The sequence below is a fragment of the Rhyacophila brunnea genome, unplaced genomic scaffold (genome assembly GCF_057557595.1).
Source record: "Rhyacophila brunnea isolate RB1 unplaced genomic scaffold, BYU_Rbru_1.0 scaffold_23, whole genome shotgun sequence".
NCBI classification, from domain to species: Eukaryota; Metazoa; Arthropoda; class Insecta; order Trichoptera; family Rhyacophilidae; genus Rhyacophila; species Rhyacophila brunnea.
In genome coordinates, this window is record NW_028232893.1 from 11,299,265 (window position 1) to 11,318,639 (window position 19,375).

At 35.5% G+C, this 19,375-nt stretch overlaps 1 protein-coding gene across 1 annotated transcript; it reads left to right on the forward strand.

Annotated features, from left to right (window-relative positions):
• The first annotated feature begins 3,048 nt into the window (after positions 1-3,048).
• LOC147069486 (NAD-dependent protein deacylase Sirt4-like) lies at positions 3,049-12,334 on the forward strand. The gene is made up of 4 exons (XM_085950150.1): positions 3,049-3,409; positions 5,293-5,483; positions 7,728-7,955; positions 11,415-12,334. The coding sequence occupies exons 1-4, from the start codon at positions 3,229-3,231 to the stop codon at positions 11,733-11,735; spliced, it is 921 nt and encodes a 306-aa protein (XP_085806276.1). The 5' UTR covers positions 3,049-3,228; the 3' UTR covers positions 11,736-12,334.
• Positions 12,335-19,375: the final 7,041 nt, after the last annotated feature.

Genomic DNA, 19,375 nt, shown 5'->3' on the forward strand with positions numbered 1-19,375 from the left:
AGTATGTATTCACCATTGGTGGTGTTTGAAGATGCCAAAAGGCGATAGTCGGATCGCAAAAAATGACTCAAAAAGAATAGAAAAAAACTTACATCAATTAGAATATTTTCTCATGTTACTCTTTTTCGAAGAACTTGTCTGGTTGTTCCCGCAGTTTCTTGTATAAGTTATAAAATTCTTCTGTTAAATTAGTGCTTTCCATATTGATTTCATTGGCCCCATATTTTGCTGCAAAGTTTTGCCATTTCAAATAGGAGTTTTCCAGTAAAAACTTTTCTGTGTTTATGGTTTCCTATCCCTGATTTGACGCTGAACACGACTGGACAGCGTTGCCATGTCTACTGAAATTTCAGTAGATCTACTGATATTTTTTGCCAATATACTGAATTTTTGATTTTTTTTCGAAATTCATGAAATCTACTGATATTTGGCTATTTCCCATATTTTTAAGTCAACGATGGTGAATTTATTAATAAAGTTGAAAAGATTTACGCACGCCTTTGTTGATTTGGATACACGCTTCTAAATTAACAAAGGATGCATTGTTACGCTACCCAATACCGGCATTTTAACCCACTGACATCATCATTGCTTAGAAAATAATAAATTAATACCTACCTATTATTATTTATTACGTAAAACGTCACACCATAACGTAACATGACTCAATAATCATTATATTTTAATGCTATGCTATGTGTGACCAGCAAAAATAAAATTTAATGGGGATGAACAATTGCATCATTGTTAAGTGATAAGCTGATAAGAAGGAAACCGAAGAACAAGAGACATTATTCAAACATTTCAATCATTGTTAGTACAAAGGGTTTTTGTCCACAAATATTTTTTTTAGAACGCAAAAAAACTTTTTTCTTCTGGTTTCAAATATTTTTCTTATGCACGTAAGTTCGAATGAATGATACTTTTTGGATCCGGCTCAGGTACATAAAGTAAATTTGAACATTTAATTTGGTTAGGTATTAATTACTGAATAGCAATTTTAAATTTTAGGTCAGGTTTCTCAAGAACCTTTCAGCAAGTAAAGGTGAATGTACATAATTATATGATATAACAATTTATAAGTCTTCCGATTAGTGAGAGCGCCACATGCTGATTTTGATAGGTATATCATTCAATATTTTTTATACTGTGGTGAGCTTAGTACTAAATTCGAAAACCGGACAATTTATGGTGGCATATCTATAACTAAAACTTTCTCATGATATTTAGAATGAAAATAAAACTGAATAAAACATCGCGAATGGAGAGATTTCCTTTCTATAACCAGGAATTATTTTAATTACACCAAACAATGGGATCTCGAAACTCGAACAAGGAACAACTGGGTACCTACCTAGTACCTACTTTTTATAGTTTTGTTTTCATCAGATTGTTTAGAGTTTAGACAGTCGAAAATGGTTTCTACTGTGCCCTTAATTTTCATCAGTTTTATTCTAGCATTCTCCGATAGCAGCAGTTATAGCAATATTAAAATTATTAATACAAGTTCGTTAATATTGATACCTATTATTTTTGAACTTCTTAAAATATTTTTCCTGATTCATTTGTTATTCAGAAAACATTTTAAATTGTCCTTAGTAGTAATCGTGAAACCAGTGATATAAAAATAACTAGGTGCCTACTTAAGTGTAGTGATAAATCGTATTATAAACTAACATTATTTTGTGTAGAAAACAATAATAACGAAAACAAACAATAAATCAAACAATAAATAGATGGTGATGAATAGTTTTATTATTGTCATTTTATTTCATAATTATTATTACAAGACCATAATATTCTAAAGTAGCATCAAGGTCGTTTGTTATCTGCACAAGGTGAGTTCTTTCCTTATTTTTAAATCATACCTATCTGATATACTTATTGCATTTTCTAAAATCTACTAATATTTGTGTTTTCCATAATATTTGTGAGTAAATTCATGATTATGTTAATAGTAAACTTGACATGATTAATGCACTGAAATGAAATGAAATGCAATGAAAATTTGGAAAATAAGTTTGCAATGGAATATTTCTTGAAGCCCTCGCTAATTATTTTTGAACTTTCTGAATTTTTTCTAAAAAAAACGAGACGTTAATTACTTTACGTGTAATTTTTTGAAAATCCAGAAAAGAATTGGTCATTCAATGAGTAGGTATTCAGAATCTGAAATCTACTGATATTTTGTCAAATCTACTGAATTTTTTTGTCACATTCTACTGAAATTTTAAATTTTGACTTGGCAACACTGCGACTGGACGCGCGCGGGCTACTACGGACACTCTACCCGTGCCCGTCCCCGCGCCTATTCCGCGTCGTACACGCCCCATGACTACGGCCAAGCGCTAAGGCTCGCACAAACCAACGCGAATATTCACCAAGTACCCCGTCAAAATATCCCGAAAAAAGCACCCGCCATCGGTACGGAAGGTCCGGTCAAAAGAGTCTCAAAAAAAGCCAATACCGCTGTAATGCTCCCTACTTACCTGTTGTTAATGAACAAACGTAACATTTATTCACGCAGGCGATCAAAAGATACAATGAAAGCTATATTATTATTTGAATGCTCGATACCGAAACGTCAAACAATCGCAGCGCTCCATATTGAACTTTGTAATATAATAACTTAATTCCCTTCCGAAATCTGAACGTCGCGTGCTCTTTTCCCGTAAGCCAATACGAGCTTGATTGGCGAATATTCGCTGCGAATAATTCGCTTTGGTGGGTGCACGAAGGTCTTAGGTTACTTTATAATTATTTAAATTTTATGAAATGCATTGGCGAACTCTATTATGCTATACTGATTTTTGAAAACGGCGAAAATTGGGAACATGCGGCCCGCGGTGAAATATTTCTTCTAAAAAAAACAAGCCGACTATGAAAAATTGGGAACCTGCGGCCCGCGGTGAAAAAAAACCTATATACCTATTTTCAACAGATGACAACGCGTACTATATTTTATCCCCAAATACTACAATTTTGGAGGCTCTGTACAATTCCACTTTCAAAATATGGCAACACTAAACTAAAACGTCAAATTCGCACGAACTTGATTCTGACATTTTGTGCTGTCATATGAGTTATAAATTAAAATAACATTAAGTATAATGATTTTTGAAATGTGTTGGTTATTTGACTTTATGGTGGAATCTAAATATTTTATTGTTAAATCAACGAATTAGTAAAGTGTTATAGCGTGCTAATTATTATTATAAAAACTAAAAAATGCTGAATCTAGAAAAAACTGCGCAAATCGTGTTAAAAAATCACAGATTATGTAATGCATTATCGTTTGTACCCAAATTCGACCCGGTAGACGAGGCAGATTGTGAAAAATTGAGGAGATTCCTAACGCAGACTGAAAAAATTACAGTTGTTACTGGTGCTGGAATATCCACAGAATCAGGTAGGAAAGCATTTTATTTTGGTTTACGTATTTGGTGGAACTCCATTTTGACTCGAATGGTGGTACCATAGAGATACCTATTCAAATAAAACCGCAATCACAGCCACAAATGCAAAATTACACTGTCAAGATGACAGCACTAGAGAGGTATCTAGGGTCTTTTTACTGGTTCTCCGCCACCGCTCGCTGTCATCTGTCAGTGAGCGCAGTGTTGCCAACTGAACTATAATTATAGTACATTTTGTTTCGCGTACTATTAAAAAAGTATAGTACGTCAAAAATACCACAATTTTGAAAAATGGAATTAATTGAATTTGCCAGTTGTGCGAATATTCCCCATTGCTTATTTCATTGCGTTTAAAATTTGTCTATATTGTCGATGTTTAAAGTTCCGTAAAATGTTCGTACTTCAATCACAGCAATTCGTAATAACGTGAAGCGATGGTAGTAAATATAATCCATATAATATAAATAATATAAGATCTCAGTGTGCGATATTAGTCAACGGATGTAGTCTTGCGTTGTATACTCTAAAAAACTAACGTGACAGTTAATAACGGCGGCCGGTGTTAGCATTTTTTGGTCGTAAGAGGTGTTTTAATAAAGCAGGGCATCGGAATTTCTCGAATCCGTTATGTTTATGTGACAAACAAAAAACTTACATTTTCAACACGTCCTATAATTTTTGCCAAAATACTATAATGTCTTGGACCGCGTACTATAATTCGATGACAAAAAGATAGCTGAATTCCAAAATGGCGACTGACAAATAAAGACGACGGAGAACCAGTAAAAAGCACCGGCATCTATCCCAGCACATTGTCATCAGCTTGGTTCATGGCAGAAAGTCCCCCAGGACAGGCGTATGGTGCCCTATCTGTAGGATATACTTCTTCTTTTATTGTCGTCTTCTATAGAAGGTTGGCGACCAATTTGTAGTGTAATGTCTAAGTTCAGTCTTGAGTGAGTCACACCTTATCGTTTGACTATCAACCATCATTGACAACAGTAACTACAATTCATTTGTTTAATTTTTTATCAAATTCGAATTTGCCCAACGGATTTTCTTTTGTTTATTATTGAAAATTCTTATACTTCAAATACATTATGAAGTACGTCGTGTACAGACCTACAAACTTATCTGCAGAATGGCCAAAAAGGGAACTACGAACTACCATAGGACGCCATACAGACACATCTCGAAAGCCTCCAGTCTTATTGTTTGTTCCTTTACCGTCTAGGCTTCAGCTCGTAGACCAGTACGGGTATGATGTCGCACGTGATCATCCTCCATTGAGTGCCCAGTGTTAGGTATGTCTCGATTGCAGAAGACATGTGTAATTTTTTCAAAAGTAATTCTTACCATCTCAATCCTGATCTTAATCTCATGGTCTGGGCTCCAGTCTTCATGTAGAATATTATGATTGTCAAATAACAAGGATTAGGTATATCGAATGATAAGACATTTTGAGAAATTAAAGTTTCAGTGGAACTCGTCAACATATCTGGTTCTGTGCAATAAGAAGCAATCTCTGCTTGTTGTCAGCAGTAAAGAACTGAACTGTTTAGGTATTAAGCCCACAAAGTGTGGCAGGACAACATTTACAGATATGTCCGATGAGTAGGTAATGCAAACAATCACACGAAATACAATATAAACTTTTAATAGCACAATTGTACATTAACTCGCGGGGCGGTAATGGACCTCAGGCATGTCATTTCTTCGCCATGCACCGAAATGGCACACACCACTTACTACAGCAACGTTTTGCATTTGGCATTGGTGCTATCGAACTGAAATATTACCAATTGATTCTTTGTGTTAATTTCTTATGTAATTATTACAGTTGCATCTTTACGTTTCTACTTTTGAAAGTTTACAGGTATACCTGACTACAGGTCGGAGCACGTAGGCCTATATGCCCGGAGCAATCACAAGCCCACGCAGTATAATGAGTTCCTCAAGTCGGAGTACATCAGGAGGAGATACTGGGCCAGGAATTTCGTTGCATGGACCAAATTTTCTCAATTCCAGCCTAACGTGATACATTACCGACTAGCGGATCTTGAAAAGGTTTGTACCTTACATTGTACCCTAGATTGGCATTACAAACTTTTCTGATAGATGCACAATGCCTATCGCTTCCATCTCATCGTCGGTATTGGTAGAATTTTATTACATCTACTTTTAAATACAACATTTTTGTTTTCAAATAGCAAATGTCAATATCAGAATTATTTTCTTGGCAATGTTTCAGCAGGGTTAGATAGTCTAATCCTGCAAAAAAGTAGGCATAGAAAGTGAATCAAAGATTCTCTTTCGAAATCTTGAGCAAAATGGGATAATTTGTTTTCAAATGAAATAACTTCTTCTAACATCGAAAAAATTGTGTTTCCTTACCCCTATAGTTTGCGATTAAGCTGATTTAGATGAGATGTAACGTCTTCCAAGAAATACAATTTTTGGATCAACTGATCGTCTGATATTTCTGGATAGTGAACACCCTTCTCAAGGAGAAATGCTTTAATTTCTGTTAATCAGGAAGCGAAACGTTTTAAAACATTTCCTCTTGATAATGTGTTGTTCTGTCTTACTGCCTTGTTTCTGGTGTTTCAGTCTCAATTATTTGTCTGTGAGCTGCTGAATCAGCCTGTAGTCTCTGTAGTCTCCTGACTTTTCCATGAAAAACTTCGCTGAACTAGTTCATTTGTCAAGAGACAACGCAGAGCTGAAGGTTCTTCTTCATCCATGTTTCTATTTTCTTATTGATTTAGGTTACGTCATCCTATCAATATTATAAATAGATATGTATCCTTTAATCTTTACAATAACACATTGATTCCTCGATAATAGTCACTCAATATGATATTACCGCACTCCAAGCATCTGTCAAACTATTATGAGACTGTCATTTGTTTTCTTTTATGAAATAAATGATTCCTTTGATTTTTTAAATTAAGAATTTGCGTTTATAATTATTGTGTATGTGATACTTTATCATGCCTCTTATTATTTGAGCTGCCAATGCTTTATTTTTAATAATAAAGAATTGAACTTTCTTAAATCTTGTATGTAATTTAATATGCAATAAAAAAAAAATAATATACACTGAGAAGCCTATAAATGACAACACTCAGGCGTATTACAGGAAAGCGATCAGATAAAATGTGAATACCTAGATCCTAGAAATTAGTGAAGTTAAAGATGTAATCAGATGGTGAAAAAAACAATCACAAATGATGTGATCTACATTATGCAACAGAAGATCTGCGTACTCACTCTCCATTTCAATTAAAAAGTCTTTAAATTGGCGATTATTAAGAGCTTTAGCTATAATAAAGTTGATAATCTTAATCACCAATTCCATAACTTTGCAAATTTGTTTTTGAAATGTCTGCACACAAAGCGCTTCTTGACAAATGATGCAATGGTAATAAAGTATCGAGTGATTCAAAATAGCAACAAACCCTTTTCTTACGCCGGTCATACTTTTCGCCCCGTCTGTTGAAATTGACACAATTTTATCGAGTGGAATATATAATGTTTTTCCATGCATTTAATTACAGCATTTGCAATATCCTCTTCTCGTGTTTGATCTTTGACTGGCAATAATCCTATAAGTTCTTTTTTAGGACCGGTAGATGAAATAAATCGTACTAATAAACTCGTCATACCCACTAAAGAGTGCGTTTTTATTAACTAAATGATCCGTGCTCCTTTATATCACAGACAGTCCTTGATAATTTGGACTTTCACCAATAAAATTAAAACTATAAATAAATTTTCTTTTGACACCTCGTTTCCACCGACTGAGCTAGGAACATCATCAGACCCTAAGGGTATGTCATTAGGTTAGGTTTTCATTCTTAAATTCTTGAATTTTGCCAAAATCAGAGATGACCTTATTGGTCATCTCTTTCCAATAAGAAAGCACACGGCAAACTGTTCTATGGTGAAATGTAATACGTACAATTAACATGTAACTGGAATAATTAGGTGCGAATGAAATATACGAGATATTTCGTCTCTGGCCATAGATTATTAAATGAAATATCTCATCTCTGGCAGTGATCCTGTTTTAAAAGAGTAATTGACTCCTGGATATTCTTCCAAGCAGCTGACGTTAATTCTGCAAGTTTTGATGCCGGTGGTTTCTTTTATCTTACCAAATGCAGTCATCCTTTGTTTTTCACATGTGGTACCTTCTGTTATTATATTAATAATTTAACATCATAAATATTCACATTATCTAAATTACATAACTTGTAATATTTACTTGAAAAATATATTGCTATCGTGACAATTGTATTATTTCAGAACGGCAAAGTAAGCTGTATCATAACTCAAAATGTGGATCATTTGCATTCGAAGGCCGGTTCGAAGAATGTCATCGAACTACACGGAACGTCTTACAGAGTTATGTGCCTGAACTGCACAAACATATTTCCAAGACATGATTTCCAAGATATACTTCTGGACCTGAACCCAAAAATGAAGGCTGACACAACCATGATTAGACCAGATGGAGACGTTGAAATGACAGAGGTGAATTATTAACAGTATTAGTACGGAGAAAAAATCTGTATAATATTTTATCTGTAAGCCGGCTCTCACATTTAAACTCGCCTCGTCTTCCAACCCTTCCAAGAACGTCGATCCGGTGTTGCATATGAAGATCGTGCAGATATACGTAGCAACAATCGCACGTAACCTTCGAAACGTCTAGATATTTGTATGTGGCGATCGGCCAGCCGGTATAGGAATGACCCATTCACAGATGTTTGTGTCATCGACTCAGCCCGAGAAGTGTGCAATTTGTCGATTGCAACAGCAGATGTTTTTTACAAATTCTGCGGAGCTCCAATTGGCGACGATGAAGTTACATCGACACATTGCAGGCGAGACGAGTTTTGATGTGAAAGCTGGCTAAGAGGCAGTTCAAGTATTATGCCTTGATTACACGTAACGAGTCCAGTGGCGAGACAGTGTTCTCGGCCGAGTGCTTGGTTCGTATAAACATATCACCGAGCGCTCGCGCTAGTAGGATGGCGAGACAGTCACTCGGACTCGCCACAAATAGTCGAAAAGAGAAAAATACGTATAAACACTCTCTCGGCCTAGTGACATTTTGCTGTCTCGCCGCTGTACTCGTTACGTGTAATCAAGGCATTACATAAGTATGCTTCGGTGCGGTGCAGTGGCACACTCAGGATTTAATATTGTAATATTGGGGGGGGGCCCAAGGAGGAGAAAGTAAATTAGTCCCATAGGTTCCTTTTCTTCTTCATATAATTATTTTTATATATTTTCACAATACACGGCTGCATATTTGTACAGTTTCTCCTAGTTTTTACTAAATTGGAGGCATAGTGTCGGTTGAGTGTGTCAGTGAGCAGCGACTGGCGGATTGGCGGAGTGACTAACAGCGACCATGCTGGACATGTGCGCCTAGTATGCTAAAACATTACTCAAATAATATCGACTGTGCTACCCGCTTGGTCTAGAGAGCTACAATATTTATGCCGAATTCCACTGAAAAAATGTTTTTTTTATTTACACTACCACTGACTGTAGTGGGTGTAGTCGTTCTTTTCGCCGAATGTTTATCGTCAATTTTTGGTTTTTTAATATTGAGGTTCCAAAATATTAATTGAAAATGGACAAAAAAAAGTATTATTGCATTTAACTTGTACACAAACCTACTCAACACAACACAGCCTAATTTATCGTTTATCGGTCTTTTGTCTATTGCACTCGGTGTACCTACACCATGCCCCCCACATCCTGAAACGGGCCCTCAGGCTAGGATATTTGGCTGGCCCCCTACCTACCGCTAAGATTAAAGGCAGTGTGAAACACTACATTAAAGTTTTTCAAATTGTGTTTTAGTTCAAATTGAGTGTATTTATATGGTGAATTATTAGTGATGTTTAACAAATCTACTTTAATAATGGAGCTGTCGAGTATCGACATAACAGTGGCGAAGGGTGGAGGTAGGCTGTTAAGATCCGCCATAAACAGTGCACATTAAACTTTTTCAGACATACATATTTGTTTTCATTGAAATAAGACTACAATTTACAGATATTGTTGGTTAGTTTTTAAAATTCAATTAAACCCTGAGAAACCAAGCCATAATAGATAATAGTCAAAAAATACATGTCTATATATAAAATATCTAAAATTATGCAATTAAATCATACATAACTTTGAATATTTTATAAATAGAATAATATTTTTTATTTATTATAGTTTGGTTTAGGCAGGGCTTAATGAATTAAAAAAAATAACCAACAATATGTGTAATATGTATTTTTAATCCAATGAAAACAAATAACTATGAATGAAAAAGTGTGCACAATTTTGTCGTATTGCCCAAATTAGACCAAAACTATTATGGCTTCGTTTAGGCAGGGTTTAATTGATTTTTAAAAACTGACTAACACCATCTGTAAATTGTAGTCTTAGTTCAATAAAAACAAATACATATGACTAAAAAAGTTTAGTGTGAACTATATATAGCGAATCCTAACAGCCTACCTCCACCCTTCGCCACTGCGACATAATAATCATAAAATATATTGCACAAATATATAATTTAAAACGTTCATGGCCATGACTTTTTTACTATTAAAGCTAATTTATGATGAGTGTTTATCTCACTTATCTGGTCAACCCGACACGCCGGCCACCCACTGCCCCGGCCCCCAGACTAGAGCCCTGTCAGCCCTCCCCAGCCATGACCTACACCACTCCGGAATTCGGATGGACGCCGAGATTTTTTTGACAGTTCAATTAGGGATTGGGTTTCTAAAAAAACCCGACATTAGAGAATCACAAATCATTTTTTTGCCGTGCTTTTGTTTGTCTAAGCATAAGGTATAGTTTATTGGCTTTCAATTTCAATGTTTAAAATCATTCTGATAATTTTTATGTTTGGGGGGTGCCAGGGCCCCTTGCCCCCCCCCCCCCTGGGTGCGCCACTGCTTCGGTGGTGCGGTAGAGATTGTGAACGAAAATACTCCTTTTTTTTTCGAAAATTTTGAAATTCTCATTTTATGAGAATGTAAACAAAATTATGGAGAAATGATCAGCAGCACATATGCAAATCAGTGAGACTGGACGACACTATTATTTCAAAAGTCGCCACATTAACTTCTTGCACTAATAACTCGAGCAGTCTACTTTCATACATGCTGTGTTCTAAGGCTTGATGGAATTTTTTGTGTTGTGGTAGACGTTTGGTTACCAGAGCAAAATCAACATTCTGTAAGTTTGTGGATGGCTGCATGTTGATAGCCGCCATATTTGTTTTCAGTTTTTGATACGAATGACATACGTGTCTCACATACTTGTGATCATTCATCTAAATATTCTCTTGGCAATTTTTACTGAATCTGTGAACTTACCTAATACATGAATAATTACGATTCAATTCCATAAGAGATTTGCCTCAAATCATTTGATCGCTACGTATTATCATAATATGCTATTTATAGTCTAAATTACTCGGGATTCATACTTCCATAACACACATAATTCGGAAACAATATAGGTGCCGGACGGGACTCGAACCCGCATCCATCGGATTCTGGCCAATGTACTTGTGTTTCTGAATTATGTATGTTCAATAAAGAATGTTACATTCTTATATCTTGTGAATTATTCGTTAAATACAAAAAATAGTTTGATTTAAAATCTTCCATAACAATAAGATGCGAGCGAAAGTACCTACTTTCGCTGCTACAAATAAATCTGAAATGTGAAATCAATCACAGCTATAGTGCGAAATCTTTACAGTGATAGGCGCCGGCTTGGAGAACTAGATCCCCACCTCTCGCGTTTCAGTACTTACAATACTTCGAAATCGAAAACCATAGACAAGACACAACACGAGCGCCGCCGCCAGATTAAGCTAAAGTTAAAGATTTCGCAGTCTAACTTAAACGGTAGTGCACAAGTCCTTTTTTCTTATCTTTAATAATTCATGTTTATTTTGTTTAGGACCAAATGAGTGGTTTTCGAGTACCGCCATGCCAAGAATGCGGAGGAATCCTCAAACCGGATATCATTTTCTTCGGAGACAACGTGCCAAAACCTCGTGCAGCCCGGGTGCGGGAGGAGGTGTCGAACAGTGATGCGGTGCTTGTTCTTGGGTCGAGCCTTTCCACATTTTCCGGCTACAGAATAATTCTGCAGGCCAAAGAAGAGAAGAAGACGGTTGTCATTGTGAATATAGGCAATACCAGAGCTGATAAGGAGGCCGATTTTAAGATTTCGACAAAGTGTGGTGACATCTTGACACGAGTTTGTGATAATTTATGATGAAAATGTTATTTAATTGTATAATACATTGAAATTTATTTTTATATAAATGATGTGTTAGAAATGTCAGATTTATTAAGTTTTATATCCCTTTTATGCGGAAGCGTTCTTCGATTCTAATGTTGTAAGATCGTCCTGTTTGTCCAATATATTTAGTTTCACAGGAGTCCCAGTACCACTTACAATAACTAGGGATATAATATGCTAGAGGTAGGCTTACCATAATTATGAAACACTAAACCGGGACACGAACGGGAGATAGGGCAAAAAAACAAATTTAAACACTAAAAATTGTTTTATTATTAAAAGTATGTACAAAAGAAGAATGCAGAAGGTCTGCTGTAGCAGAAATTCAAATTAATTTATTTTTGCGAAACCCTCGAAAATGTCCCTCTGAGTCGAACGAAACCGGTCCAGATATTAAATAAAAGTGGAACAAGTACGATTTGATATTATTGACAATCATTCATCCGCAGAACAACAGCCGGGACAAAATGCCAAACCGGGACGTATGGTAAGCCCAGCTAGAGCACGTTTTGTTAGGGTGTATGTAAAGTTATGAGAGTTACACAAAAATCCGTTTTGGGAGACGCAGAATCAAAAAATTAAATTTTATTGTGCATATAAATGCATATTTGAGACATTAGAGCAGTGGTCTCCAAACTTAATAAGGATGTGAGCTACTTTCAGAAATTGAAATTGTCTGGTGAGCTACTTATACATATTCCATCTTTATATTTTTTTTATCATCCTTTAAATACATAATTATTATTTATTTTAATTATTTATTACTTAGGACATCTGAAACGGCGGGATTTTAGTACGTTAATATTACAGCTAGGATCACATTTTAATAAATTTGTTTTCGGAGAGCGTTAATTACGCTCCTTTCTGTTTCGATGACAGAATGCTTCAAAAATGAATGAATGATGCAAAATGGCTGACCAACCGCTTATCCGTTCTGAGCGTGCGCGCCGCGGTTTTTGTAATAATTTAGTGCTGCCAGCGGTCTACAAAATGCAATGTTGCCAGTAACTTTTATTTTTTGACAAAGTACTGAATTGCCAGTTTTATTATTCATTTATTTATTCTCGCAATCAACCCTTACTATGCGTCGGCTTGATAATGGTTCGGCCCCTTTAGATCCACAGAGACATCCCCAAATGGGAACCATTCGGGGGTGTAACACTACCCACCAGTTATTTTACTTCCTTATTAGTAATATATTTCCAATTGTAAATTTATAAATTGATTATTGGTCTAAATATAGTCATGTTGATAGAAATATAAGGACACTATCCCTCCATTTTGTACGAGGCCCGCCAGGTCTTCGTTTGTTTTCCGACTTGACTAGTCCATCCTGTGTACATGGCCCAGCCATGTAAGGTGGCCCAATTTGATGGACTGTACGATGTGCGGGCCAAAGCTTACGGTTTTTTTTATTTAAATTTTTGTTTTTTCTTTTAATACAATTATTCAATTAAACAAGACAACTCCTTCTGGGAAGAAACATAAACTGCTCTCTCCCATCTGGAGAGACACTTACCTCACTAATCTTAGAATAAGCTTTTCCACAGCAACACCTCAAGAGAGGCAACGGCATGGGAAACCCTACGAACGACCCACCCCGGGGGGGTAAGGTAGTCCCCGAGGACTGGTACAATGCACAATCTGACCCCTCCTCCGAGGGCTCTGACACAGAACACGATTCCACCAAATCCGGAAAGGAAACGGTGAGAACCAGGGCGGAGGCTGCCGCAAAGGCCAAAATCCTTGCACGAAAGCGGAAATGATCCTAACGGACACCGCCGCGAAGACCAAAGCATCCGAACGCTAAGCGGCCGAAGTAGAAAAAGAGAGGAAAGAGGCGGCAGCGATCAAGGCCACCAAGGACAAGGTGGAGGTCAAACAAAAGAGAAAGAAAAGATGTTCCCTTCGTTGAGTCAGCCGATGAAACACCACAGAGCTCCAAGGAAACCCTGAAAACCGACCCCACCCGGGAGGACGATGTGACAGCCAAAACAAAAACAAAAACGAAGGCCAAAAAGCCGTAGAGCGCTGCTCCCTCCGGGGACAGGACAGCCGACTCAGATGTGACGGACTCCCAAAACGCGGCCACCAAGGTTGCCCAAGCAATCAAAAGAGTGAAGGAATTACTGTCCGTCGACAGGCACATCTCCACGGCGACAATAAGGTCCATATCAAAGGAACTGGATGCAGTGGTCACGGAGACTTGGTCTCTCGCAATTAAACTCGAATCCAGCAGACCCATACTGGAAGATCATGCCTCTTTCAGAAGCGCGGTTGGCGCTGCCACCGGTGAAGGAAACAAGCACTCGTGAAGCGACATCGCTCGGAAAGGCGCCAAGCTGGTCAGGTAGACCTCTCCGGAATGGCCGATTGTGCCACCAACAACTGCTCCGCAAGGTCTGGCGCGTCTTTTCCACACAAAAGGGATGGATTCCCCGGCCACCAAAGAGGTCGTCGAGAAAGTCATCGTGCCGCGAGCCTAAAAGTCCAAATAACGGGCTTAAGAATGGTACGTGGAGGCAGGGTGATCATTCAGCCCAGAACCGAGGAAGAGGCCATTGACTGGCCGCCGCCCCTGGTCTAAAAAAAGCCGGTCTCCGGGCCGAAGTCGCAGGGAAAAGGCTCCCACGGATAATTGTGTTCAACGTACCGGTCAAGACGACCTTAAGGAAGCCATTGAGTCCAACACTCAAGAGGTCGTGGGTCTCCCCTCGGAGGCAAACTGCCATGTCAAACTGAGCCACAGGTCCGGCCCCAGAACCGGGAAATGTCACATGGTGATATAGGTCCATCCTCACACGGACCAAATTGGCAACGCAGATCTGATAACAATCAAAACCAACTCTGCGGCATTCGAGAAAATTAATTTTTTAAATGTCGGTTAAAACCGGTTCCCCGGTTAGTTATTCGCAAAATAACCGCTAACCGGGTGGTAATTTTCCTACAGTTATTGGAAGCCCTAGCGGCCGTGCATACATGACGGGTGGCGGTGGGAACCTAGGTAGTTTGTATTTCTATCTTCGTGTCCACCCCAACGGTCCGAAAATTCCACATAGCACACTCTGCTCAAATGAGCCCAACCATCTTTCCATGCCTTTGGTCATACATGACAACTGGTATTATTGGTGTTTTGTACAAGATGCGTTTCAAGTGTCACTTTAATATTTTGAAACGTAGCACCTTCATTAGACCGAAGAGACATTTGTTACCTAGCACGATTCTTCGTTTAATTTAGATTCCACTGCTAAGGATTTAGGTAAAAGAAATTGTTGATTTTTTCCACATTAACAGTGAGTCCTAGTGTGCCGACGTTTTTTTCAAGGTCCATAAAATACTACAGTATTTTCATTATTTATACGTATTTGCACTCTGGCCCATGATAATATTTTATGCAATTGTATATGGGTTTATTGACATTTAATGACTAAAATCGGTTACCTTTTAATCATTTATTGAATTCCTAATCACTTTTATTGAAATATCTCTGCTTCTCCAGGAGTAGATACGAAATCAGAGGTTTTAAAAGTGTTGAATTAATAATATTTTTTTTTCTAACATATTTTATAAACATTTTTGTGGTAGGTAGAATAAATTATAATAATAAAAATAGTAGACCTCCAAATAAGAACCTCATATTATTGATATGCTGAATTTGTGAAGTGACACATTTTCTTGAACCTATCATATTGTAGGTTCAAATTCAGTCCAAATATTTTTCAAAAAAAAATCTAATACTTATGTATGTTTCTGAGGTGTTTCAAATTGGTATATTATTTATATATATCGGTGTGTATGAATACAAAAGTTATTCATTTTTTCATGAGCTAACATTACAAATTATAAGTTTAAAACATTCACAAGATGGCATAAAAGATGTCTGTTATTATTGCGTTTTTATTGAATTATAAAAACATGACTCATAAAAGAAAGCAATTCAATGAATATTTGTAGAGGCACAATTTTTTTTTAAATTTTTCAAGAATTCAAGATTTAAGAAACCATTATTTTAATAACGTGTATTTGACGGCAGTACGTTTTGGTCGCCGTGGAGGATTTCGGAACATTAGTGTATAGAAAATTAATAATTGGTTCTTTAATTAGTGTACAGGCTTAACGGTATGTAATGTATTAGAATAACTATTATAAATTATTATTTTTTAATTTTTTTTCTTCTCTATTGATAGCATCTAATATAATTATTATATTGAGGGTTTCTTATATCCATCAACCGTGTTAGTCTAGGATCAACGAGTTCAGGCAATATACAATTCATATAAATCTTGTCAGTTGTGATGTAAAGAGTAATATTGTTTTTATTATTCAATGAACTAGGTTCTTACCTCATTATATTTTTTACTTGTGTTAAATAATTACTAATAAATGCCTAAGGTGATTCCATTCAATTCAACTCGGCATTAAATATATTAAATTCTAATGGATTTAAGTTTTGTACTATTTCATTTGAGTCGTTTTATGCGATCCTGGTTTCACCTTTCGACATCGTCAGGCACTATGCGCACTCATCAAATACACACTGACAACGAAAGCAGCTAATTCTCACTTAACAATAAATTAATACAATAAAGTAAGGTAAAAACTTTATCACCTACCTATTAAGTCAAAGATCACTATGAAAAATTTAACAAACAATTAATTATGAATAGTTGAATTGTGGCAGTATGAAAAAAAAGATTTTACCACAAACCATCTGAAAAATACATATATCATAAAACATATACGTGATTTTGTGCCCCAAAAGACTTTTTTTATTATTATTTTAACTATTAATAAAATTGTGACACATGTTTCAGTGGCCATTACGATGACAGCATTCGAAAACGTATTTTACTTTAAATTTTCGGTACTGTTCGGTTAAAGCGGATACAGCGGAAAACGCATTTTGATAATGCCAATAAACATACTCCTGGATACGTACGTCCCTTTGAAAATAACAAAACATGGCCACCCAGGTACATAAAAACTGTATTAAGTACATGCAAAGTTTTTCAAATCGCTTAAAGCCTAACCAAGTAGGTACATATTTATCAAAACAATTAAAGTCCACCTATATTTTATCTAAACTGCTCAAGACCAAAATATTTTTTTTTTATAAATGGGTCACCGAACGAATACCTTCAGTACTTCCTTGTAGCCATCGTGGTTGTTAGATTCAATTATCTTACAATATCTCACATGCTGCAACCATTTCAATTACAAGATAATAAATAATATAATAAATATAATAAAACTACATTTTTTTCAGTTTGACATTCAGTGGTACTATATGATGTTTGATATTTTAGTCAACACAAATTATAGCACCTGGCATGCGTCCTGTGTTCTGAATAGAACGATACAAATAATTGCGACTTGCCAATTTGATTGTTACTGCAAAGAGAGTAGAGGTAATTTTTCCATGAGTCAAATAATATTGCTTCGAATAATTATATTTCTAAATTGTCTGAAAACAGGATAAATACATGAAAATGTACGACGACGTGTTTTGGTAATATAGCATCACTAATTGTACCGAATTTATGGGGTTTTATTTATTTTTTTATTATAAATTATTATTTATAGTATTACGGAAATGTTATTTTATAATAAAAAAATATTTTTATTGTGCAGAATATATTATTTTGTGAGAAAAAATCATTCAAAATTGGCTGATGTATACTCAAACTAAAATGGCTTTAAAATCTTTATTTTTCTGAAATTAAAAAAAGTACGTGGGTTAATCAATGAAATGTATTGTTTTACCCATTTCTCTCATACAATATATACCTGCAAAACTATTATTAAGTTCAACATTCATTGTGGCGTGACAGTCGTTTTGACCAATTTCGAAAACAGGACTTACTATTTGTCATTTATTTTAAAAAGTAAAGCGATTCGAAAAATTTTAATGACACAGAACGTTTTAGTTGAATACTATTTATTAGATTTTAAATAAATAAAGAGTTTATTGTGTATAAATTCGTTTTAAACATGCTTATCATTTCCGCGATTCCGAGAAGACAGGAAAAAACGGGTCCAATGTCCTTAATATTCATTTTATGCTGTATTAAATACCTAAATAAGGTTATACTAATGTTTCCTGAAAACCTATGTGAATTTAATCAATTAATCTTTGAAGAGAATTTCATGGAATTGTTGTCCATATCTTCAATAAATAATTTTTGCCTTTAAAATATGTACCTATCCGTATTATTATATTTTGTACCAGTTGACAATGTCCCTTTGATCGGATGAAACCGTTTCTGATTATTATTAAACTAACTGGAATAAATACTACAAAAATATAATGTATTTTATTTTAATTAAAACAATCTACTTCCACCAAGAATTGACAGTTATTGTAACAATTATAATACATCAATACAAACATATTATTACGATAAACTACCCTCGTTAACTGCCAGGATAACAGGCACTCCTCGAAACTGCTTCGTTGTGGCAAAATAATACATAAAATAAAAAAAACACAAGTAATTGGTTTGATTCAATTTATTATTCTCATATCATGAAGGCCCATATTTCGGTTTGTTACATTATTAATACTTACTGCATTAATTGTTCTTTTGGTCAACGTACCATCCAATTATTGACTCAACAGTAATACCAACACGCAACCAAAAATCGGTTACAAAACACGCTTCCAACAATCTCACACACGGACCCAATGCTATAATCAACTCGTCAATTGTTTTATCCGTACAATTCAATTGATACCACCAAAGCATGTTATGTGTATTACTTAATACAAATGAGGTAAACATACCACTATTACAGGTAAAAAGAGCCCTCCAACTGTCATTTGTACATCTGTTATTTGTTATCAGGTTTCAAAGAACTCAAAATAGAAAAAAAACATTACATCGGAGAGTTAAATACTTATTGAAATCCCTTAAATTCATCGTGTTCACTTTAGGCAACTATTTTACAAATTTGTTTTGTGAATGAAAATTTATTTAAAGACTCGCAGTTATCTGCAGTGGAAAATGTGTGTTTACAAAAAAGTTGTAGTTTTTATTCATAGGTGACACTATAGATTTAACATAATATAATAAATCATTAAGTTTAATATTATAAATTTTATGTAAGTGATTTTTACCTATAAAAAAAAATATGCACACTACGCTGTAGAAAACAGTGAGTACATAAATAAAATTTCATTCAAACAAAAAACTATAATTAATAACGTGGTCTGTCGAAGACGTGCAACACCGTGTATTTAAGAGTTATGGATGTATCTACACTTGATGACACATTGACAACAAAAACATTTTAACGATGACCGAAGGGCTTGTTATGGAATATTATATTGCCGACGCGTACAAATCTATCGTAACAGGTATCTAATCGAATGTAGGAGATTTTATTGTATTTCTGAGTGCATATTGCATTGATTCTGAATATGGACCATCAGTGTTTTTTGCAGCCGAGAAAAGAGTCAATAAAATTAATGACGAATAATCAATAACCTTCTTGATAACAGTCCTTGTGAAATTCTGATATTTTTACAGAAACATTAATTTCACAGATCCGGCACAATGTCTTGTACAGGGCATGCTGTACATTTGAATGCAGTGGGTACATCAATTTAAAAG

Excerpts from the sequence above, each read along its gene's own strand:
- LOC147069486 (XM_085950150.1), top strand. The coding sequence starts at position 3,229 with ATGCTGAATCTAGAAAAAACTGCGCAAATCGTGTTAAAAAATCACAGA. Across the intron at positions 3,410-5,292 it reads TGGAATATCCACAGAATCAG|GTATACCTGACTACAGGTCG; the intron begins GTAGGAAAGCAT and ends GAAAGTTTACAG. Across the intron at positions 7,956-11,414 it reads GAGACGTTGAAATGACAGAG|GACCAAATGAGTGGTTTTCG; the intron begins GTGAATTATTAA and ends TATTTTGTTTAG.